Source organism: Elgaria multicarinata, chromosome 9, assembly GCF_023053635.1.
Source record: "Elgaria multicarinata webbii isolate HBS135686 ecotype San Diego chromosome 9, rElgMul1.1.pri, whole genome shotgun sequence".
NCBI lineage: Eukaryota > Metazoa > Chordata > Lepidosauria > Squamata > Anguidae > Elgaria > Elgaria multicarinata.
Genome location: NC_086179.1, coordinates 54,889,759 through 54,915,349, shown reverse-complemented (window position 1 = coordinate 54,915,349; position 25,591 = coordinate 54,889,759). Strand labels below are relative to the sequence as shown.

Sequence of the window (25,591 nt, the reverse complement as noted above, 5' to 3'; positions counted from 1 at the left end):
TAAATGGCAGACAGGTCACAGATGATATCTTAGTTGAAAAATTGAACATGGTTGTCAGAAAAGAAAGCGAAACAGAAATCCAGAAACAGCCTACACACACACACACACACACACAGAGAGAGAGAGAGAGAGAGAGAGAGCATAAGCTGACCAAATATGTGTCTAGAGATTACTGTTTGTAATAAGCTGCACATTTAAATGTAGAAAGGGGAGTAAGATGCTCAGTCCACTGTAGAATTGATGGGATCGACTTGAACTTCCAATTTTGAAATATTTCCCCTTCTTTTTTGCTCTCAAAATCTATTTTCCACTCTCTGATGACTTGTGTAAACTTCGTAATGTCTAGTAATTGTTTATGTAGACAAATTAGTCATGTCTAGTAATTGTTTATATATCCAAATTGTAGCCTTCTTAATGTGTGGTAAGGAAATGAATTCCTCTTAATTTTTTGGGTGTTGTAACAGCAGCTGATGGGCCAAAAAATAGTATTTGGCATTTTACATTTGTAATATAAGTTTGAATAGGAGAGAAAATCTCCATTTGTTTCTAGGAGTTGACCCAAGATATATATTTGTGGGAAGAGTGCTTTGCTTTGGTGCACATCCCTAGTAATTAGAGCCTGTTTTATTTTTCTGTGAATGTACAGTCTGCTTTAAGTTCTGCTTTTTACTGATGATTAATGTTTTTGGTCCCTTTAAATAAAAACCAGGTTGAATTGTGGAGGACATGGGGAAAGAGGCAGACCCCAGGGCAATTAAACTTGAATTATGTGATGGTTGTACTCTGTTTCTGTTTACCACTGAAGTGGGTCTCGGTAATTTTTTAAAAACTTTTTTCGTATCTCCCTAGACTGGAGTGTACTATGAGGTAGGCATTCAGGCCAAAGCAGTGGCAAAAATATATGGAGACCTGTTTTGTGGTTAACATCAGCTTTCTACTCTCATTTAGCATTTCTTGCTAGGGGGGGGGGGGGGGGGACACTTACTGTTTTATACCAACTGCCAAAAAATATAGTTACATTCAGAATGAAATGTGGGTGATTCTGGGTAATGGTGAAGTACTAGTACTTCTAGTTTTGCAGTTGAACCTGTTTAGTATAGATGTTGATGCCTTGTCATATATTGTCTGAAGAAGACTACAAATGTAACTTTTTACATATGTTTCGATTATTCCAGAGCCACAATCCAGAAAGCTAACTCGGGTGTACCAGAGAGCTTTTGCATGCCCAATGGGACTCTTTGTTCTTCTTGGAACAACAGTCCCCATGACATATTTACAAATTGCTCTTGAAACTTTGGAGACTCAAAAGCATTTTGTCATGTGAGACAAATCCTATTACATAAGACCAGTGCACTGTTGGTCATGCAGAGCTGGTCACAAACTTCTCTAGATTTTGACCAGTGTCTTCAGTTTCTGTTGTATCCTCAAAAGCTGCCTGTAATAAATGTGTTTTTTATGTACACTGACTATGGTATTTTATTTTCAGGACGATCGCTTGAAGATTGATGTGATTGACTGGCTGGTATTCAATCCTGCTCAGAGAGCTGAAGCACTTAAGCAAAGCAATGCTATCATGAGGAAATTCTTGGGTAATGTAATGTTGTCAATTTGAAACTAGAGGGGGGAATGGAGTGTGGTATAGTGGCTAAAGTGTTGGATTAGGAGTCAGGAGACCCGGATTCTAGTCCCCACTCGGCCATAGAAACCCACTGGGTGACTTTGGGCCAGTCAGAGACTCTCAGCCCAACCTACCTCACAGGGTTGTTGTTGTGAGGATAAAATGAAGAGGAGGAGTATTATGTACGCCTCCTTGGAGGAAAAAAGGTGGGATATAAATGCAATAATAAATAAAGTGCAACGAGTCTTTTCCGTTATTTAATTGATCAAAGTGATGATTTACTGATATTCTTTAATTATTATCTTTTGCAGCATCTAAAAAATACGAAGCAGCCAAAGATGTGTTCATAAAGATTCCACAAGACTCTATAGCAGAAATATACAATCAGTGGGAGGAGCAAGGAATGGATAGTCCACTTCCAGCTGAAGATGACAACGCTATTAGAGAACATTTGTGCATTAGAGCATATCTGGTGAGTTTGTGACTAAATTCCAAAGAGAGGTATCTGGAAGACCTGCCTCCTAATCCCAGATATGTGGGGGTGGGCTGATATCACCCAGACATGCGAGACATACACTCTGTTCCTGCATATGGACTCCTTTTTTAAAATTACCTAATCTGGTAGAGCTAAGACCTATTACTATAAACCAGTCTCATTCTGGGACTGAGCCTTGTCTCAGATTAAGCTCTGTTGAATGTCAATCCTAGTCCTTAGGGTTTTTTGTGTGAATTGACTTCTTTTTTAATTGGCCAGTCTTATTTAGATTAGTATCTTTGAAATATTTCCTCTTAAATATAGTTGAGAAGTGAATTTTGATGGAGTTAGCTTTATGGATCATATTCTGATCAAGTATTGAGAAATGAGGGACACAAGTTATCTGAACTGGCTAGATGTTCAAAATGTTTAATAGCAGTTGAGAATCAAGATGTTAAAACACTCCGTCAACACCCTTTAGATGTAACTATTTTTCCAGTGACCTACGTGAAAATGATACCTCTAACCCAATTTAGGAAGCCCATGAAGCTTTCAACGAGTGGTTTAAACACATGAACTCAATGCCACAGAAGCCTGGTCAACTTGTACAAGCAAGTTTCACTGAAAAAGTAGCACATGAACTTAAAGAGAAGAAATACGAGGTAAATATACACGAGAAGATTTTTTTTTATTGGATAAAAGATACTGAAATATAAAGTCTTCGCCCCAAATGTCATATTTTCTCAGCCATGTAGATTATCCAGCCAGGTTGCATATAATTAGTGTTCTCCTACCTGCTGTCCTCTGGATGTGTTGAAGTACAACTACCAGCATTCCCAGCCAGCATGGCCAGTGGAATGACATGTGGGTTATCCCATCTGCATCACCAAATGTGGAAAAACCACATAGGTTTTTCCCATCACTATTCCCTTTTTAAAAAACCTTTGAGACATGGGTCTCTGGAACTCCCTGCAACAAGTTTTTTTCTCATCTATAGTCTCAGTTATAAAACCTGTAACTGTTGCCACCAAAAATCAGTACTCTATACATATTAGGAACCCAGTAACCTGATTCCCATGACATAGGCATGTGTTTACATCACCACTAGAGATGAAATAAACAATACTAATATATTTATTAAGGAACTTATACAAGGCAGTAAACTAATGCTCTTTAATTCGTAGAATCATAGAATAGTAGAGTTGGAAGGGGCCTACAAGGCCATTGAGTCCAACCCTCTGCTCAATGCAGGAATCCACCTTAAAGCATCCCTGACAGATGGCTGTCCAGCTGCATCTTGAATGCCTCTAGTGTGGGAGAGCCCACAACCTCCCTAGGTAACTGGTTCCATTGTCATACTGTTCTAATAGTCAGGAAGTTTTCCCTGATGTCCAGCCGGAATCTGGCTTCCTCTAACTTGAGCCCGTTATTCCGTGTTCTGTATTCTGGCTCGCCTCTGTGTGACAACCTTTCCAGTACTTGAAGTGTGCAATCATGTCCCCCCTCAGTCTTCTCTTCTCAAGGCTAAACATGCCCAGTTCTTTCAGTCTTTCCTCATAGGGCTTTGTTTCCAGACCTCTGATCATCCTCATTGCCTTCCTCTGAACCCCATCCAGTCTGCATCCTTCTCAAAGTGTGGTTATGGTTGCTTAAATGTACTTTATTTGAATATATTTGGTTGCTATGTGCAATAGGAAGAGAGTGTCTTCCCCAGTTAATAAGTTCTCATTAGTTTTCCCCTCAGACCAGACTTCCCTAAACTTCACCCCATTCAGTCTTTTACAATCAGGAACTGATGCTGTACAGTAGACTTCCTGTAGCCCCGACTTCTGATATAGAATGGTTATGTTTCAGGGGCTATTTGTTGAAGTTCCCTTGGTTAGACCTTTTCATGAAACCTTCTGGTGCTGGGCTTTGCTACCTGCTTGAAGCTTCACCACAATCTCACAGCACAGCTTCCTGCCCTCCTCAACAACCAGCTTCGGTCTTTCGATTGTCTTCCAGTAGGTTCTCAGACTGACTCCAAGCCTTTCTCCTTCCTCAGCTCTCCTTTCCTCAGCCATCAGCTGTCTTCCCAATTGTCTCTAACTGACTCTTTTTTTAATTCCCCCGGCCAGAACCTCTGGGGCAGTCATATTCCTTATGGAATTTTTAACTGACAACCACATTTGCGGACCCTCATGGCCAGTCCAAACCAAAGTAGTTTCTCCCCCTAGTTATTTTCAAAGTCTGTTTGGAGACTTAATTCTCTAGGAACTGCAACTAAGTCAGACACAACTGACTTTTTAAATTACTTTTTTTATTGTAAATTGCAACAAACAAATCATAAAAAAGGAGAAATAAAGGAAAAAATGAAACAAGATATAGATAGATATTACATGTGTTAAAAGTGTCAATTTCAATTGGCTACAGCCTTCTAGGAAAAGTGGATTGTACATAAACATCAATAAAGGTAGACAAAATATCTACATTTGTGTCCATTTGCGAGTGGCGCTTACATGCCACCCTTTCAAATGTTGATAGGATTGTTCAGATACAACTGACTTAAATCCCATACAGAGTTGCAAAGCTAGGCTTCTGGCCTATGCAATTACATTAAGCTTACTCAGATGCTACTTAAAAATATACAAACATAACAAAATATAAACCAGCAGTGTTTCTTCACACTCCCCCTTTGGGATTGTACATATATTAATGCCATAAAACATAGTTTTAAAAACTCTGGTGTTGTGTTTAGCATTTTGGATTATTTACTTTGATTTGTCTTTTTCAGGTAGATTATAGTATTTGGAAAGGTCTTTTGGATGCCCTTACAGCTGATGTGAAAGAAAAAATGTATAATGTCTTACTGTTTGTCGATGGAGGATGGATGGTGGATGTCAGAGAGGTAGTACATACGTATTTCAATTAAACTTGTAAAGCTAGTCCTACACAGAAATAACTGGTAAACAACTGCTACTTTCTAACATGCTGCTATGCAATTGCTCACGTTGTTACTTAACTACAAATGGACAGATTGGCTCTAAGCCAATGAGGCTCGCCTGGCGCCAACATTGTTATCTTTCAGGCGCCAGGTCAAGACTTTTCTCCCAGGCATTTGACAAGGCTAAGTTTGTTTTTTAACAGCCCCCAGAACTGTTCTTTTTAAATGGATACTGTTGTTTTTATGTTTTTGATGGTTTTTAAATTTTGTAATGTTTACTGTTTTTAACTTTTGTAAACCACCCAGAGAGCTTCGGCTATGGGGCATATAAATGTAATAAATAAATAAGCAAGCTTAGGAATACTTATAATGTGAACACTGCCTATACAGAGAGAATGAGATGAAGTAACCGAGTGGTCATGAATCCTCTGGTTTTCAAGTACAGCATTAGTACCTTACATTATACTGAAAGGCCAAATTTGAATATTGGGCTAATGTTTGGTGGTCAGGGTTGAGTTGGAATGGCTGTAATGTTTATTATTTTCATGTTTTATTATTTGTGTGCATGTGTGTTTGTGCATATGGTTTTAAAGTATGCACAAACATACAGTTGTGATACAGTTGTACTTAAAATTAATCCACACTTCCTTTTCTTGAAATTAATCCACACTTTCTAATCAAGGATACTGAAGATGACCCTGAGCGTACTCATCAGATGACCATGCTGCGAAAACTCTGCTTGCCAATGATGTGCTTCCTCCTCCATACAGTATTGCACAGCACAGGACAGTATCAGGAAGACCTGAGGCTTGCCGATTTGATTGCATCAGAACGGCACAAACTTTACAGGGTAAATTAAGACCAGGGAGCTCTAGTATATTATGTGGTTTGTGTTTTCATTGCTCTGCTTTTAGTTGAGAGAGTCCACACTGCAACAAGCGTTTCTTTGGTCTCACTGTGTGTATATATTTGGTCAAAAAAACCAAACCACACAAGACGGCTGTCAGAACAGGAATATATTACGCAAAGTTCATTGGGTTAGGGTTTTTGTGTGGTGGGAAGTGTTGAAATAGAGAATATTGTGAAGGAGGGCTGGAATAATGTAGGGCATTGGTAGCTGACAGCATGAATGAACAGAATTACCAACATGGTTAGTGTGGCATTCATGAGAGCTAAGAATCCCTGTGATGACCAGGGTGAATTATTTTCTCTGTAGAGAAGGCACTCAGCAGGGGAGATGGATAGGTTTTTTAAAATCTCCCTTGAACTAGGTTGCTGCAAAAATCCATGTTTTGGGATTATTGTAAATGAATATCATGTCTCTTTCCCATACTTAAACTTGCTTCTCACATAATACTTACAAAGCTACCTCTAACTTAAGTGATGCTTATCTTTTCCTTTTCCTTCAGGTATTTTCTAAGGATGAACTACGGAAACTATTACAGAAGATGAGGGAGTCTTCGCTCATGCTTTTGGATCAGGGTCTTGATCCTCTTGGATATGAAATTCAATCTTAGTGCATCATTCTGAGTAAATAAAATATGTTGAACAGTGGTGCAAGCAAATATAAGGCTGGATCCAAAGTTTCCCTTCCTCCAATAGGAGGTGGAAGGGAACCTTTGGGTTTAACGCCACAGTGTTTGGTTTGGAAATTTTTGTTTTTAAAAATGTTTCAGTGCACTGATGCTAGTAAAATTAATTTTTGTATATGTAAAATGACATGCCACTTTGATAACATTTGTATTTTTCTCAATAAAATTGCAAATGACAGTTTAGTTTAATATAAAATAATATATTTAGCACTTAAATGTACAAAATGAATCACTTCAAGTAGACGCCTGTGGTTTGGCAGGTTGGTAGGGTTGGTCCTAGTTATGTGCTCAAATATGGGTCCATGCAGCACTACAGCAGGAGGAAACATTCTGGTTAAAATCCTGTCTTCTGAGTACCTTTCATTGCAGGTCTCCAACTTGTAAAGTTATCAATATATAGCATTTAGACTAGCTGAACAAATTCCAGAGAGCTTTTTATCATTTGCCTCCCAAAGTGTGTAAGCTGTTCCTTCTTATGCTCCCTAGAATATGTTGATGCTAAGCACCCACTTAGAATTCTGGCATCCCAAAGTTAGTAATTTAGAAAACAGTGCTACATGAGCCCTTCCTTTCACTCACAACTGTGCAATTACAACCTACACACTCCTATACACTCATTCACAGAGAGAACTTAGCCCCTTGACAAATGGCTTGTCTCCCAATGAAGTATTGAAAACCATGGGTTTTAAAAAATAAAATAGGACCATACTTGTTACCATCCTATACCACTGCAGCACAGTCCATCTTGCCCCCACCCATGTTCTTTTGTGGGAGTTGTAGGCATAAGCCTTGGATTTTTATTAAATTCTTTAAAAATATTTTAAATCCAATATTTCACGTTTTTAGATTTTTCTGGTACATTGTACTACCAGACCTATCAGCATGCCAAATTTCAAGTTTCTACCTGGTGTTGCTCGGGCCCCCTAAGATATATGTCTGTGTGTGATGTAGTGGCTAGTGTGTTGGACTGGGATCGGGAGATCCGGGTTCTAGTCCCCACTCAGCCATGGAAACCCACTGGGTGACTTTGGGCCAGTCACAGACTCTCAGCCCAACCCACCTCACAGGGTTGTTATTGTGAGGATAAAGTGGAGGAGGAGGAGGATTATGTACGCCGCCTTGGGTTCCTTGCAGGGAAAAAGGCGGGATATAAATGCAATAATAAAATAAAAAGTAATCATCTTAAAGTAGCAGGCTGGTGCTAAGCAATTAAATTCATTTCTTTTTTTCCTCTCTTACCCTCATGACAACCCTGCAAGGTTGGCTGGTCCTAGGCCTGTGAGGTAATGTTAAAACAAATTAGTTTCTTTTCTCTCTCCAGGCGCTCTCCCTTCCTTATTCACAGACAGAGCAATAGCGGGCAAATCAGCTAATCTATCTATCTTTCTATCTCCTATCTTCTATATAAATAAAAATGTAAATGTTCGTTTGCTCCTAATCTAAAATCTCCAAAAGTTCTTCACCGATTGCTTTGAAATTTTGACACAACGTTGCATTCGAATACAGCGTGATTTTATGTAACTATATTATATATGGGGACAAAAGTGTGTCTTAGAATCGAAGAAATAGGGTATATAAAAGCCCAGAGGCCTCCTCCAAGCCACTTATGCAAATAAGAGAGAAGTCATTGTGACATCACCAACCAGTAGGCCAATCCACTGCCTCTGCCTTCTCTCCTATTTCCATGTTCTCTCCTATTTGGTGCCATCTAGCGATGTTTCTCAGAACTGCGACCTATGGAAGGTCCAAGTTCTGAAGAAAGGTAACTGCCAGGAGATTCCGGCCTAGCAGAGGGGCCAAAACCCACTAACCTCCTCACCACACCTGTGACAGGTAAAAACATGCTTTTTTTGAAAAACAGCGCCATCTGTTGGACGTAAAAGAAACGAATGCTGGTCAGGCTGGAAGATACATAAGCAGCAATGAAGCTGTATGGCGAATTCTTTCATTTCCCATACATCAACGAAGTCCAGCTGTTGTTCACTTAGCAGTACATCTAGAAAATGGACAACGCATTTATTTCACAGCTGCAAATGTGCAACAAATAGCCCTGAATCCACTGGCTACAACGTTAACTGCTTTTTTCACGTTATGTCAAAATGACGTGTGCGTTCGATGTAGAATTGAGTCGTGAACAAAATTACAACACGGGTGATCTTTTGTCGTATGTGCAATCAAATATTCCTAAGCTAAGGCTTGAGCAAAATGGCATTTACGATCAAATAATGCAAACTGTCAATAACGGGGTTGGAGAAATCTTCTTAGATGCGCCAGGAGGAACTGGTAAAACGTTCCTAATTACATTGATTCTGGCAGCAATTCGTTCCCAAAATGACATAGCCTTAGCTCTTGCGTCGTCCGGAATAGCTGCGACATTGCTACCAGGTGGAAGAACTGCTCATTCCGCTTTGAAATTGCCATTGAACATGCAATTCATTGAAACTCCCACGTACAACATTTCCAAAGCATCCGGTATGGGAAAAGTATTGCAAAAATGCAAACTTATTGTTTGGGATGAATGCACAATGGCGCACAAAAAATCGCTCGAGGCTCTTGATCGATCATTGCAACATTTGCGCAGAAACATCAGACCATTTTGGAACGCATTAATATTGCTTGCAGGAGATTTCAGGCAAACATTACCTGTAATTCCTCGATCGACACCAGCAGACGAAATAAATGCTTGCCTGAAATACTCTACTTTGTAGCGACACGTAAAGACGTTAAAATTAACTACAAATATGCGTGTCCAGCTGCAAAACCATCCATCAGCTGAGATATTCTCACGTCAATTGCTGGAAATTGGGAACGGAAAGGTGCCGGTTGATCTGACCTCAGGACGAATTTCATTGCCTCATAACTTCTGCAATTTAGTGACGTCAAAAGAAGAATTGGTTGAAAAAGTATTTCCCAATATTCAAACCAATTATAAGAATCACGATTGGCTGAGTGAACGAGCTATTCTTGCAGCCAAGAACAAAAACATCTACGAACTTAATATTATTCAGTCTAACATTCAAAGCGAGGCAGTCACATACAAGTCCGTCGACACTGTTGTGGAAGCAGATGAAGCGGTTAATTATCCAACAGAATTTTTGAATTCACTCGATCTGCCAGGGATGCCACCGCACGTACTGCAATTGAAAATCGGCGTGCCAATTATCATGTTGCGAAATATCAACCAGCCAAAACTTTGCAACGGCACGCGGCTTGCAGTAAAAAAATTACTGAGCAATGTTGTAGAAGCAACAATCTGGACAGGACCTTTCAAAGGTGAAGATGTCCTCATTCCTCGCATTCCTATGATTCCAACGGATATGCCATTACAATTTAAGAGATTGCAATTCCCTATTCGATTGGCGTTTGCAATCACCATCAACAAAGCTCAGGGCCAATCTTTAGAATTGTGCGGTTTAGATCTAGACACAGATTGCTTCTCACATGGACAATTATATGTTGCGTGTTCTAGAGTCGGCAAACCAGACAATCTCTATATCTACACAGACAATGGAACAACAAAAAATATTGTATATCCACAAGCATTGTGAAATTAAAGATATTAGAAACGTCCGCTTTGTCTTTTCTTTCTTTTCCATTTAACCACACTGAACCACAGCAACGCGTGGCCGGGTACAGCTAGTATACTAATAAAAGACGCTGCCTCCAAGCGCAAGCCAATTGTATTTCCTTTGCCCTTTAACAACTGCATCAGCCTGGTGGTCCCACACATCTACAGTTAAGACAGGCACGTTCAGTGCTGGGGCAGATGGCATATCACAGCCTCCCACCATTCCTTGCCATTGGCCATCCTGGCTGGGGCTGATGGGAGTTGGCCCAACATTTCTGTAAGGCTGGCGTAGCTAATTCAGCTCATTCCCTGCCACTCACATAAGCCATTCCAATTTTCCCTCCTTACCCTTCCTCACACTAAAGTGTGAGGAAAAAGAGAGGGCTAAAGTGTGTGTGTGTGTGTGTACGTACACGCACGGGCACACACGCAAGCTGCAGACGGCCAGCCTGTTCCATCCATGTCCTTTGAGAGACATATTACTGTTTTTGTGGTATTTTAAACTGTTGCATATACATTCTCAACTCTGCAAGTAGCCCAGAGAAGCACATTGATGGACGGCAATAGAACTACGATAAATAAGTAGCACTGCAATCCTATCCTTGTCTACCCAGAAGTAAGTCCTACCGAGTTCAGTGAAGCTTACTTCCAGGTAAGTGGATATGGAGTTGCAGCCTGAGTGCCGCTGCACACCCGATAGCTGGAAAGCGTCTCTCCAAAAGGAAACTCAAAAGACCTCCGCAGGTTCCCGCCGGCCGTCGTGGATCCTCCTCGCTCACTGCTGAGCCAGCGGCCCCCGGACTTGTGCTCCAAAGTCCACTCCTCTTTGATCTGCGTTTCCAACGATCAGAGTTGTAGACGCTGGGTTGAACCCAGGCTTAGTCCTTCCTAGAGCAGAGCCATTGAAATCAATGGAACTCAAGTTAGTCGTGGCTTTGTTGTCCCATTGATTTCAATTGGAGTATTTTAAGCGTAACCCAGTCTGGATCTAACCCAGCGCCTGCGGGGCAGAGGGGGGAGCCTTTCCCCACTCGCCGACTCCTCAAATAACTACAGGACAACGCTTTCCCCAACCTGGTGTCCTCCGAATGTGTTGGACTGCAACTCCCATGTGGGCTGGGAATGTGGTAGTTGCAGTCCAACACACCCGGAGGGCACCAGATTAAGGAACACCGCCCTCCGGAGAGCGCTCCCATTTCTGCCTGGGCGGACCCGCCTGCTCGCGTCACCGGAAGATCCTGCGCTCAGCCACGTGGGCAGGCGACGAGGAAGAGGAGGAGCAGGCGGTGGTGGCGGCTATTGCCGGTGCCGCCGCCGCCGCCGCCGCCTACCAGCCAGGAGCAGTGGCTGCTCCGGCCCCTGCCCCTGCCCCTGCCCCGCTTGTGGTGGACGAGGAGCTGGGTCTGGCGCCCGACATGGGCTGGCTTCCGGAGCGGGGCCGGCTGGCGGCGGGGCTGCTGGTGAACTTGGCGGCCTCCATCTGCATCGTGTTCCTGAACAAGTGGCTGTACGTGCGGACGGGCTTCCCCAACCTGAGCCTGACGCTGGTGCATTTCGCCGTCACCTGGCTGGGGCTGTACGCGTGCCAGGCGCTGGGCGTCTTCGCGCCCAAGAGCCTGCGGCCCCGCCAGGTGCTGCCGCTGGCGCTCAGCTTCTGCGGCTTCGTGGTCTTCACCAACCTCTCCCTGCAGAACAACACCATCGGCACCTACCAGCTGGCCAAGGCCATGACCACGCCGGTCATCGTGCTCATCCAGAGCCTGGCTTACGGCAAGACCTTCCCCACCCGCATCAAGCTCACCCTGGTGAGGAGGGCAGGAACGGGCGGGGGGCGGGGCGCACGAGCCTGCCTGCAGAAAGGGGAGGAGCCTGAAACGTGCCCTCAGCCAGGGGGAGCTGCCCTCGCAGGTACACGCCCCAGCCCGGTGCCTTCCAAATGGGTTGGACTACAAGGCCCATCAGTGATCATCCCCAGCCAGCATGACGTTGTGAAGGTTGTAGTCCAATACATCCATAGGGCACCCGTTTGGGGGAAAGCTGCGCTAATGTTTCCCTGACTAATATCCGCTGTTACCCACCAACAGTGACTTCGCTTCTAAATGGAGAGGTGCTGGGGCTCTCCATTTAGAACGTCCCAGGAAGTCTTGCGCACGCTGGCTGGAAAGCCCTTTTCTTTACTGCCTTTGCCGACCTGGAACTCTCCAGATACGTTGGCTTGCAGCTAGCCACTGCCCATGGTGGCTGTGGATGATGGCAGTAGTACTCTGTACAGCACCATGTACATTAATGGTGCTATATAAATTAATAATAATAATAATAATAATAATAGGCCAACACATTTGGAGGACTCCAGGTTGGAGATGGCTGCATGTTTAAGGGTAAGTAAAGGCACTTAGAGGGACTTAGTATTATTACTGGATATGCCCCCAATGCTGGTACTGAAAAAGGTTCTGGGGCTTGACACCTTGCACAAAACAAATTAAAATCCCCACAGTTTTTTCTGTTTGTGGGGCGAACAGATGCTGCCTTTCTACGTAAGAGAATAGGATACTTTATTTAAAATGCAGTTATGTCCTATGAAGAAGACAGTGTGTTCTGAGATAATAAGGTCCAACTCTATCAAATAAAGGGGAAACTAGAGACTCACCAACACTATGCACACTTAAAATCCTATATTGGCTTCTGAATAAGTTACATTAACGGAATTTTAGAGTGCTGCCAGATCCTAAATGTTAAAGCGATCGGTGAGTCCTGGAGAAGTGTCAGAATCTTTCTGGTCTAACTTTTCTGTTATTGCACAGTCTTCTGGTTCAAATTTATATAAAAGAATGTATCCAGGAAAGTTACTGCTTTAACACTCTTTCTGGTGTAGTTTATCAAAGAATTGCAAGAGGCTGATCGTTCTGAAACTCACTAACATAAAGCCAGCACCAGTAAAGTAAATATAACCCTTGTGTTCAGTTTGCTTTTGATGTTTTCCCTCCATTTCTGTAGTGTTTCATCATTGTATAAAGTATTTTACAATCCGTAGCTTGTTTATATCTTCTTGGCAACCTTGTGAGGTAGATGAGCTTGAGAATAGTCACTTGACTAAGGCTGCCTATTGAGCTTCATAGCTGAATTGGGGGTTTGATACTAGAGTTCTCACAGACTTGAATAGACGCAGGTTTCTAATTTTAGCTGCATGTCCCCATTTTTCATCATACAATGATACTCTGATGCTATATGTTTGGAGTTCCTGCTAGTATACTGGTAGAACCACCTCTGAGCACTATTTTGAGTGGGAAGATGGGATATGTTTTTAATAAATAAGAACCATTCAGTCATCATTTGAGCAGGCCACAGTGGAAATCTGTGTGAGCTGTATGAGAGAAGAACCTCAGAAGAACCATGCTGGAATCAGACCAAAGGAATCTACTTCAGCATTCTGTTTCTACAGTGGCCTATAGGAAGCCCACTAACAACATCCTCCCACATGTGTGATGTAGTGGCTAAGGTGTTGGACTGGGAGTCGGGAGATCTGGGTTCTAGTCCCTTCTTGGCCATGGAAACCCACTGGGTGACTTTGAGCCAGTTACAGACTCTCAGCCCAACCTACCTCACAGGGTTGTTGTGAGGATAACATGGAAAGGAGGAGGGTTATGTACGCTGCCTTGGGTTCCTTGGAGGAAAAAATAAATAAATGTGTTCCCTGCACCTAGCATACAGAGGCATTGTGCCCTTGATGCTGGAGGTAATTTATAGTCATCATGACTAGTAGCCATTGATCCTCCAGTCCCCTTTTAAAGCCATCCAAACTGGTGGTCATCACTACATCCTGTGGTAGCAAATTCCATAGATTGTGCTACGTGAAGAAGTACTTTTATCTGTCCTGAATCTCCATGGAATGACCCCAGGTTCTAGTACTATGGGAGAGGCCTGTTCACTTCCCCACACCATGCCAGTCACTGACACAGTACAATTGTGCAAACAGGTGGTTCTAGCTAAAATCCAGTGTCAACTGGGTGAACTTTATCCTTTCCTCCCCTCTGTGGTCCCCAGATCTACTCCAGAAAGTCCCCCCCAACCCTCCAGGTTTGAGGGTACATAGGGACTTAATTGGATGCAGTCTTCTCCTTCTGTTAGCATCCTGTTCTCTAAACTTGTGTGGCTTTTCTTGAGAAAAATCATGTACCTCATTAAACTTGCCCGTGGTTCTGGATGGAAGTGTTGTGCAGTTAGCAATATCTCTTAATGCAAGTGTAGAAGTTTCAGTTTTCAGCCCTTTGGATAAGATGCGGTGGATAAGAGTTATACATTCTGCTAAATTGTGGTGGCAGCAAATACATAGAAAATGTAACATCATTTTTTTTCTCTTTTACAGATTCCTATCTCATTAGGCGTTTTCTTAAATTCCTATTATGATGTGAAATTTAACTTGCTTGGAATGGTATTTGCTTCTCTTGGTGTTCTAGTTACATCTCTTTATCAAGTGGTGAGTAGAAATGGTCTTTTACCATATACAATTTTAACTTCAAACCATTTTGATGTAATGTTTGTAAGTCTCATCCGCTCTCCCTGCCTTTGTCCAGTCTATCTCTGTTTGTCAGCCTTTTAGGCAGGGACTGTAAAACTAAAAAATGCTTGTAGCATGTAGCACTCTTTACAACACTTAACATATGAAATCGTAGTAGCTGAAAATAACCAAAACAATTTCTTGTCTGCAAGCAGTGGGCAAATCTGTTGTGTTTATATGTCTTTCTTCATTTGGGGTATAATATGCACCCTTTACTTTTTAAGGAAGTACTCTAGGATTGTTGTACAATCATCTGATAAGTTATGAAACTGCAGCTATGCTTGTTTTCTTTTGTATTTCACCAAGAGATGCCAACTGTGCATGCACATAAACCTGAAGGACGTTGATAGCACCCATAATGAAATATTGCATTGCAGTATTGGGGAATGTCTTTTCTTTGAATAGCCTGTTCAAAACCATGGTATTTTCTCTCCATTTGAGGCGCTCCTTATCCCAGTTTGTCTTTGTTTTCATTTTCACCTGTAACAGCTTTTGTGAGGGAGATGGATGATATTACCAGTTTTACAGAATGGGAAATAAATAATGAAATGAAAAGACTTCCACAAGACCTCTCTTCCGTGACTAAGCAGGATGTTTTAATCCAGGTCTCTGCAGGATAAAAATCAATTAAAGTTAGAAATCGTGTTTTTATTTATTCTTAAATATGTATATATAGCAGATGTCTCTTTTTAAAAGAATATTGTTCAAAATGAAAAATCTGGGTTTTAACATAAACGTGATAAAAGCCTTGCTTCCCTTGTCTCCCTCCGTTGCAGCAGGGCTCCTTGACGTAGCAAGTTAAAATCTCTCAGAACTGCATTATGACCATCTCTTAAACTCATTGAATTAAAGACTGCTGTTCTGTGTAAAAAGGAACTATGGGGGAAATATCTGACTGCTAAGGTTGTAATCCTAAACATACTTACTAGGGAGCAGGACCTGTAGGATTCAGTGGAACATGGATCAGAACGAGCTGCAAATCAATTCATATGGGATAGGATAAGAGTATATGACCCATATGGGCTGTCTGGGTGATTCTAGCGGTACATAGAATGGCATTTCCTGGATTGTAGCACCTGTGAGGGCTTGCTAATCTCTAGGTCAATAGGAATACCACAATATGAATACTGCATTTCCTGGGAGTAGTAAGTCCTCACTGGTGCAATGATAATTGTTGGGGGTAGGCAGAAGGTAGATCTCCAGATGTTTTGGGTCATCCAACTCCCAGAAACCCCTGCCAGCATAGTCAATGGTCAGCAAAATATCTGTAGGTCTAATTTCCTGCTATAAGAGATATTGTTCTCTGTATCACTGTAATCATCCATGGAGCACCTATGGGTGATGTTATATTCTCTCTTCTTGATAGCCTCCAACTCTGAGCATTGAATGTGCTCACTTCTCAAATTATGGATATTTATGTTCTACTAGCCAAACATGGTTATTTACTTTCCATTTCATTGAGAAACACCATTCCCCCAATAAACTGCACAGATAGAGCCCAGTTCTATGCATATTTACTTAGAAGTGAGTCCCATTTTGTATGCACAGGATTGCAGCCTTTGCTTCCTAGTAAGATGCTTTAGGGTGGATTCCTGCATTGAGCAGGGGGTTGGACTAGATGGCCTTGAAGGCCCCTTCCAACTCTGCTATTCTATGATTCTATACCTTGCTTAGTGTCTTTTGCATATGTATAGAGAGACTAAAAGAGACACAGATTTCTGATCTCTACATTCAGTTATGCAGCCCATATGAACTGCAGGATAAAAGTTTTTTAGATTACACTCCTAGATAGTATAACAGCTCTAAAGTTGCCAACTAATAGAGTTAATTCTTATATCAACTAGTTCATATGCATGCTTGTTCAGGAAAATATTTGAACCAGTGATTTAAATTGGCCATTTTTCTTGGAGATTTAAATCAATCCACCCTGCATCTCTTAGCTAGGTCACAGAGGTTTTTAATGGTATTGTAAATCTGAGCTGCATTTATTCAGACTTCTGAATTTCCAAATGCTTTAGCTCTCCCCACAAGAGATTTGGATAAAGGAGGCTGTTCTGTTCTGTGCAATAGAGACTTTGATTAAAGTACATCTCAACACAATAATTTAATAGAATATTACGTGTAATTTTCTGGATGTCACAGATGATTAGTGTATTCCTCTTGGTTTCAGTGGGTAGGAGCAAAGCAACATGAGCTACAGGTAAACTCTATGCAGTTGCTGTACTATCAAGCCCCAATGTCTTGCGGTATGCTGTTGTGTGTTGTACCCTTCTTTGAACCAATATTTGGGGAAGGTGGAATTTTTGGTCCCTGGACGCTTTCTGCTGTGGTAAGACTTTTTAAATTATTTTTCATTTTCATTTTGTTTTCAAGTCCTCTTAAAAATTTGGGCATGTGTATTTGAGTAGCATTATTGAAATGAAACGAAGTAGCAATTATGGGAAATACCTCGAAAGTGGGAAATCCTCAGCCAAATAGAACATCTGGAGCAACCATTTCAAATAAAGGCAAATAAAGAAATCCAAACTTGGAAGCACTGATTTTATTGGATACCATGTTCTGAACTAAATCAGTGCATCCAGATGTTAATTTATTAACCACTGGGTTTTGCAGGTATCAGATGGAGAAACATGGGGAATTGGATGATTCTATTCAATAGATTCTAAGGCTAACACTTACTGAACATATTAAGAATAATTGGTCCAGCAAGTGACTAATTACACTGGGCTGGGAGGGGTCGCAAAGAATCCAGCAGCCTTCAGCAACTGTTTATACCCCTTTAAAGAGGATCACAGTACACTTTGAAAACCAATTTGGAGGGATTGTTTCAGAATCCATATTTGCTTATTGGATTGCCAGCTCGTTTTGTTCCTTTGCATTGGGCCTTAGCAGTTCAGCATTTTTAAAGTTGCAACACCTTGAAATGCATTGAAATGCTCATATTTTCTGTTTTATTACTCCACAGTTTATGGTGCTGCTGTCTGGAATAATAGCCTTTATGGTGAACTTGTCTATTTACTGGATCATTGGGAATACTTCACCAGTCACGTATCCTTTTCCATCTCCTTTCACTTGCTTTCGGTCAAAAAAATAATTCTGTAGTATTCAGACTGATATCTCTAATGAAGTAAAGAAAATAGGGTGCAAGGCAGCTAATAGTTAATAATTAGTATTGCCCTAAATATAGGACTGGAAAAACATAATTGCTTTATTGTAATTATCTATTCTGACTGGCAGCATCTTTCCCATGTTTCAGCCAGAGGCTTTTCTCCCATTTAGTTATGGCAGTACAGATACAAATACTTACAAACGGTCAGTCAATACAGCTCACATGAGGGACATGGAAGTTATACATGCACTTGAAAATACATTTACTTTTATAGACAATCTGTACAATGATGCAACTCCTTGCAACCTTTAATTGAAGACAATCAGTTAGACAATTATTCAATTATGACACTCAATGTCCAGGTGTAGAGTTGACCTTTAAGTTTCTGCTGAGTCTTCTGTTCCTCCAGATCCTCAGCAATTAACAAATCAATGGAAAACATAACCAGGATCCATTCCAGGATCCAACAGGGAGGGGTTGCCCACACCCGCTTCCACCCTGCCCCCATGCTTGGCACCCCTGCTTCCTCAGACGAAATGGGGTGCAACTGAGAAGAAATGGGGTGGATGGAAGAGTTTTAAAGACCCACTTCCCAACAGAATCCCCCTTTGTGCTGGGGTGTGGGGACACCCACAAAGGTCCCCCCACTTGGGCATCCCTTTCCTCCCCTACCCCACACCTCCCTACCTCCAAGTAAGCCATTTCCCATGGATCATGAAAAAAGGATTCCACTCGCAGCTTGACTTTTAAAACCAAGGAGTTTACCAGCGTGTAAAAATGTCCTGTAGCATTTTCCAAAGAAAACCGGTTTAGTGAAGGCTATGTCATAAGTACATTACAAGAGTCATGATGGAACAGGCAAAGGGTTCATCTAGTCTAGCATTCAGTTCATAGTGTCCAACTACTAACTAGGAATCACCAAGAAGTACACAAGTTCAGCAGCATCTTCCCACCCATGTTCCCCAGCACCTGATGTACATAGGCCTACTGCCTCTGCTACTGGAGGCAGCACATAGCTATCAAGAATAGTAGCCATTGTTAACCTCCTCCAGGAATTTATTTAACCCCCTTTTAAAGCCATCCAAATTGGTGGCCATCACTACATCTTGTGGTAGTGAATTCCATAGTTTAACTATGTGCTGTGTGAAGAGATACTTCCTTTTATCTGTCCTGAATCAATTTCATGGGATGACCCCAGGGTCTAGCATTATGGGAGCGGGAGAAAGATATCTCTCCCTATCCACATTCTCCATACCATGCATAATTTTGTACACCTCTATCATGTCTCCTCTTAGCCGTTTTCCCCTCCCAAATTAAACAATCGCAGCTGTCGTAACCTTCCCTCAAAAGGATGTTCCAGCCATTTGATCATGTTAGTTGCTCTTCTCTGCACTTTTTCCAGCTCTACAATATATATGTTTAAGTATGGTGACCAGAAATGTACACAGTATTCCAAATGTAATTGCACCATAGATTTGTATAAAGGCAGTATGATACTGGCAGTTTTATTCCCAATTCCTTTTCTAATTAAGCCTAACATGGAGTTTGCCTTTTTTTACAGCAGCTGCACATTGGGTTGACATTCTCATCCCAGACTGGCACAAAGCATGGTATTTATTTAAGGGAAACCCTTGGAGAACACTTATCTCACCAGAGACGGATTTGTTGTAGGGGTAGACAAATTCCCCACAGGACCAAAAATGTTCTTATTTATAGTAACATTTTACCTAAAGTTTTACTTTAGGTAAAATGTTTGTATTGGTTGTATTGTTTTTTATGTGTTTTGGAAGTTAAATCCCATTGTTTGCATTACAATTTAAGCAATCAAACTTGGCACGTGATTTTACATCCTTGGTGGTATAAAAAATAAGTGTTAAAGGAACTCTGAATGTTTTATGTTTGACCATTTTTGGTAAATATATGCTCCTTAACAGAACTTTGTAGCTACAATATGTTTGGACACTTCAAATTCTGCATCACCCTCATGGGAGGGTACCTCTTATTTAAGGATCCTTTGTCAATTAATCAAGGCCTTGGAATTACATGCACATTGTTTGGCATTTTAGCTTACACCCACTTCAAACTCAGTGAACAAGACAAGGGCAAGAGCAAGTTGGTTCAGCGTCCATAAATCAAGTTTTGGGGAAGATGGCAAATGAGTCCTTTTAATATGCACTGACTTTAAAAGAAGCTAGATTAGGAAATAGATGCATCCTACTTGTTAATTAGGTACTATAATTCAGTTCTCTCAAGAAATTAGGCACTACATAGAACTCAACTTTTACAATCTTGGTCCATATTTGTTTCTGTTACATCTAAATAGTTTCTTTATTTAAAGAACTGTTCATAATTGCAATGGCAATTCTAAGAGTACTCTCCTATTTATACCAAATGAACTCATCAAAGGCAGATGTGACATAAATTGCCAAAGGAATTCATTCTGCCCTTCTGATCATGTAAGTGTTACTATTGTTAGAAATATTGTAAAGTCAAATGAACACTGTAGCTTCTTAATCTGGCAAATGATAGGAAACCAATTTTTCATCTCTTCTAGGGATTTTTAAAATGGACTTCTGAATGGGATCTTGTTTCTAATACACCCATGCATGTATATATTTTTCCTATTTTTGAATCTTGATTATGTATTAATTTCAGAAAACTGAAGTTTCTTTATTCACAGTTTAGCAAAATCTTGGCGTGTGTCAACACAATTAAGACTTTCTAGCCTTCCAGAATATTTTATAGCTCAGTGCAGGGCTGGCTCCTGTACTTTGAAATGCTTTTTCTTCTGCCCTACATCAGGGTTTAATAATAGCTTATACAAGAGGGCAGAGTTTGTTAACCTACCATTTTCAGCCAATGCAGATATAGTACTTCCTATCCCTTAGCTGGGTTTGAATGCTCCCTCCCAGCTTGTGTGTAAATTCCCAGTGATTGTGGGTGTTCCAGAAAGTTTTGAATTGGAAAAATTTTCAATGCAAATTGGGTCATTTGTATCGGGAAATTTTCTGTTTGCATCAGAACGTTTTCTGATACCCTAGACTAGAGAGATTTAATTTAGTATGTTAATTTGATTTATATGTTGTAAAAAAAACATTGATTAAAAAAAAGTACCCGTGTTAATTTTTTACACCACAAATACTTGAGTGAAAAATTAATGCAGACTTAGTGTGATTTAAATGTTATGTAAACATTTTTATTGGAATACGTGTAAAAAAATTAAAGACGATGTACTTTCCTTAAGTTGTTTAGATTTAAGAAAAAAATAATGGTCAGTATCCAAGCCTGACTGTCCATGCGCGGAACCTACCACTGCTTCCATTCCATGCAGGTCCAGCCCTGCCAATTCCATTGTGCGCAAACAGCCCCCACCGCTTGCACAATGGCAGACTAGCGCTTCTGGGGGCATGCCTTGGAATGAGCAGAAACACTCGTTTCTATAAGGAGGCAGGGTCAGTGGAGCTCTCTTATGTGGGAGCTCCTTGCGCAACAGAATTGGCGGGACTTGACGCTGTTGGATACTACCCAGAGGTGCTACAAAGGTTGACAACCTAATTAATTTTAGCAATCAAAGTGCATGATATGCTGACAACCAGTGTTTCACTGTCATTACTTATTAGTTTCATTTCACTCAAAGGATATATATGTATTTCAATGACATACATGTATTCTCTCACATACTTGCTTGGAATTATCTCCTAAAAATATTAATTACAACTTTGAAACTGCTAAGCTTGCCTAAAACAGTATTTCCAATTGGCATTTTTACTAATGAACTCATGAAATTTAAATTCTATACGCATCCAACTTTAAACTTGGTACAGATAGATCTGCACCAGTGTCATAACCATAGTTAATGCTAAGCAGAATTTAGTCATATGATGCATAACAATGTTTAATTGGGGTGGAGGGGATTGGTATGTGATTGATGAAAGGGTGGGTGGATGATGCATGTGATCACTTGATATAAATAAAGGATCCATAGGGTGGCACCTACACCAGCCCCTTATAATGGAATGGAACAGGCTTGAAGATGGGAATGCTTTATGAAAAATTCTGCCTTAATTGACAAATGGTGTCAGGTTTCTGTACAATTTGAAAGCACAGTGGCAGGATAATCTTTTTCAGGAAGGGAAAAGTTAAACATCTAGAGTAGTTGGATGTTTTCTAAATCAAACTTTATTTGCTTTTCAAGAATGAGTGATTCATAACTATTTAGTATAATCATACCTTAGAAATCCAACAGAAGCTGTGGGACTTGGCTAGCTGCGAAAGCATGTTGCCCCCACCACAATTCTAGTGAAGAAAGCAAGGCCTGTAATAAACTGGGCGTGTGAAGGTTGCCAAGGCGGGCTGAGGAGCATTGGCTGGTTTTAAATGCTAAGCATTTTTATATGGGGTCCAGATCTGCAACTACAATAAATATTGCAATCCTATGAACTAGTAACTCATATTTTTAGAAATATCAGCAGAGTTGTTCATTTATTTAGAAGCACTGTTAATTCGGGGGGGGGAATGGAATTTTTTTCCTTTTGTGTCTCAAAATGGTTTTGGAGCCTATGTTTTTTTGTATATCCTGACAACTTGCAACTTTATACAGGGGGGAAATTGCAAGAGCTGACAAGGAACTGTGTGCCTTTGCTCCGCTTCCAAGTAGATTCTAATACTAACAGAAGACTGCAACCGTACGTTCTAGCTGTATAAAGCTAGAACACGGTGCTTTCAAAGAGAAATTGGCTTTGGAAAATATGTAACTTCTGCCTCAGAAGCTGCAAAGTTCATTTGACACTCAAACTTAGAAGAACAATGACATTAAAATGCTGTTTGTTTGCTTTGTCTGTGTTTTTAACAACTTGTATGTTTAAGAGCAGAACTTAATGTACTGTCTATATTGTATGTTTAATTTTGTCCATGAGGTTTTAGGAAAATGTAATATGAGCAAGAACAAATAACCGAATTCAGCAACTCCTATATCTCTTCCAGTAAATTGTCTTAACAACTATGATCCAGACTTCAGATCCCAAATGTGTTCAGTGATTTGACCAGCGCAGTATAGAAAAATGAATCTCACGAATGTGACTTGTGCAATGTTTTAGTTTACTGATTGATTCAATTCTCAAAACTTTTCAGTTGTGTTCAAGGCCAAATCAATAGCCCTATACTATTTTTGTGGATTTTTGTCAGTATTATGGTAGAACATTTCATCTCATGACCAGCTAGATCTTAAGCATTATGCAAACTGAAGAATGCTTTAAATACATTGTTAGCTAGCTGTGATTTGTATTAAAAATAGGCTGCAGACAAAAAGGTTCAGGACAGTATGATCTTCAAGTGCATATTGTTCCAATGTGCATTGATAAAGCAATTTGCACTAATTTTGTGCTGTGCACAAGCTTTTCTGAAATGTAAATCTATCACAAGGATCTGTTTAGTTAGAAACAAAAGACTAATTCAGATGCTTGCATAAAGACACAAAATAGCTTCAATCAACAGTGTGGCTTAAAGAGCTATAACGTTCCTACAAGCCAGTCCTGTGTTTGAAAGGGTAACAAAAAAGACAAATATACTAAGTCGCAGTTCAGCATATTCTTCCCTCCCCACTGAAACGTTCTCAGACACAGGACAGAATGGTAAATCTCTCCATATCATTCAACTGTGACACAGTTTGCTGTTGTAACATAATAATGTAGCATAATAATAGCTGTCCAGCTGCATCTTGAAGGCCTCTAGTGTGGGAGAGCCCACAACCTCCCTAGGTAATTGGTTCCATTGTCGTACTGCTCTAACAGGAAGTTTTTCCTGAAGTCCAGCTGGAATACAGGAAGCCATATTCCAGCTGGACATCAGGAAAAACTTCCTGACTGTTAAAGCAGTACGACAATGGAACCAATTGCCTAGGGAGGTCATGGGCTCTCCCACACTAGAGGCATTCAAGATGCAGGACAGCCATCTGTCAGGTATGCTTTAAGGTAAGATTCCTGCATTCAGTAGGGGGTTGGACTCAATGGCCTTATAGGCCCCTTCCAACTCTACTATTCTATGATTCTGTGAAATACAGTGTACAATAAGAATGTACAGGGTTCAACTAGAATGGTACAAATAGTCTGCACTGGAGTTGGTCTCAGTGGCAAGAATGTAAATGAATTACACAAGGTTATTTAATAATGTGCCACCCAAATATTTGCATCCTGTAGTAACAATGATTTTTTTATGGAAAGACTTGGTTTTGCTTATGAATAAAATAGTTCTTAATATTAGACTTGCTTGTGGAATCTCTGAAGTAGTATAATTTCTCTTGCTGGTAGGTTGGAAAAGATCTCAGTCGCTTAAGAGCTTCGAGGGGGTCTGATGGTGCTGCTTCTTTCATTTAAGAGAACAGTATTGTTAATTGTTGGTCCACCTCCAAAGCAAGACCAACTCTACATGCGCTTCCATAATCTCATGTCTTGCCTTCACCTATATATACATGTATTTGACATAATTTAGGCGAGTTTCTTCCATTCTCTCTCCCTCCTCTCTATAATCACTTTGAGAGGTAATGAATCTATTATGCAGTTAACATTGATTTCTCACTACTATATTAGTGGTAACCCATTACCAATAGTATAATATTCTATCTCCACATAATGCATGAGGACCAGGAAAATGCCCTTCCTATCAATGTAGTTATTTGTATAAACTAGAGTGCATAATAAAATGCTAATCTGGAAAGGCCCAAGGAGAAATAACAAGAGACCAGTTATGTAGAGGGATCTGAATAAAGGCCTTAATTCATTACTGAGAAAATATCACTAGCAATTTCTAATTACGATTGCATCGACTTAAAAAGAGTGAAATTAGCATCTGCCTTCCCAGACTTTATGAAAAGAGCCATGCACCTCAGTTCTCTTCATTGCTTTAGTAATAGAGTTTCCATAAATAGTTCAGAAGCACTACCTACTCCAGTTGAATAAAACCTCTGTCTTCAAGATAAACAAGCCTTTTTCATAAAAAGAACAACCTACATTCCTTACTGTCTCGCTGGCCAGTGCAAATGTTTCTGATATATGAAGCAAAACATACACTTAAGGTGCATTGCACATATCCCCTACCATAATTTATCTAACTTCTCACGGCCACAAACACCACCAAATTAGCTCTGAAATATCTTGATATTTGAGATGCTTAGTGTAGCGCCTAACATATGAGCTAGGGGTGTGCACGGACCCCCCACTCCGCTTCATTTTAAGATCCGCCATTTTCGGATCGGCCCGCTCCGCCCCGCCCCCACTCCGCCTGTGCCCACTCCGCTCCGCTCGGAGCTCCGGTCCCCCCCCATAGGGGGGGTTACCGGGCCCTGCCGCCATCGCTGCCCATGCGGCGACGGCGGCAGAGCCCGGTAAGGAGGAGGGGACCTTACCTGCCTCCGTCCGTGGTCCGTCGCCGTCTTCAATTGAGCCCGTGGTTCCACCAGGAAGTCTGGGCCGCAAGTGCGGCCCAGACTTCCTGCTGGAACCACGGGCTCAATTGGAGACGCTGACGGAGCACGGACGGAGGCAGGTAAGGGAGAGGAGGGCGGGGGGGGTTACCGGGCCCTGCCGCCATCGCCGCCCATGCGGCGACGGCGGCAGAGCCCAGTAAGGGACCAAGGGTGAGGGGGGCCTTACCTGCCTCCGTCTGCGGTCCGTCACCGTCTTCAATTGAGCCCGCGGTTCCACCAGGAAGTCTGGGCCGCAAGTGCGGCCCAGACTTCCTGCTGGAACCACGGGCTC

At 41.2% G+C, this 25,591-nt stretch overlaps 2 protein-coding genes across 2 annotated transcripts in view; both read left to right on the top strand.

Annotated features, from left to right (window-relative positions):
- Positions 1-6,763, top strand: part of NUP107 (nucleoporin 107) — a 33,110-nt gene extending 26,347 nt beyond the window's left edge. The window contains exons 23-29 of the mRNA XM_063133887.1: positions 1,487-1,589; positions 1,930-2,090; positions 2,630-2,755; positions 4,867-4,980; positions 5,699-5,866; positions 6,426-6,567; positions 6,619-6,763. Coding sequence (XP_062989957.1) covers positions 1,487-1,589; positions 1,930-2,090; positions 2,630-2,755; positions 4,867-4,980; positions 5,699-5,866; positions 6,426-6,533 — 780 coding nt within the window. The 3' untranslated portion in view covers positions 6,534-6,567; positions 6,619-6,763. The remainder of the gene's footprint in view (positions 1-1,486; positions 1,590-1,929; positions 2,091-2,629; positions 2,756-4,866; positions 4,981-5,698; positions 5,867-6,425; positions 6,568-6,618) is intronic.
- A 4,791-nt stretch (positions 6,764-11,554) lies between these two features.
- SLC35E3 (solute carrier family 35 member E3) lies at positions 11,555-24,097 on the top strand. Its single transcript, XM_063133886.1, has 5 exons — positions 11,555-11,981; positions 14,540-14,650; positions 16,902-17,060; positions 17,697-17,779; positions 19,785-24,097. The coding sequence occupies exons 1-5, from the start codon at positions 11,592-11,594 to the stop codon at positions 19,969-19,971; spliced, it is 930 nt and encodes a 309-aa protein (XP_062989956.1). The 5' UTR covers positions 11,555-11,591; the 3' UTR covers positions 19,972-24,097.
- Positions 24,098-25,591: the final 1,494 nt, after the last annotated feature.

Bases quoted from the DNA above. Each gene is read 5' to 3' on its own strand.
- SLC35E3 (XM_063133886.1), top strand. From the start codon at position 11,592: ATGGGCTGGCTTCCGGAGCGGGGCCGGCTGGCGGCGGGGCTGCTGGTG. The intron at 17,061-17,696 runs GTAAGACTTTTT...ATTACTCCACAG, and splicing joins CCTGGACGCTTTCTGCTGTG to TTTATGGTGCTGCTGTCTGG. The intron at 17,780-19,784 runs GTATCCTTTTCC...AGAACTTTGTAG, and splicing joins GGGAATACTTCACCAGTCAC to CTACAATATGTTTGGACACT.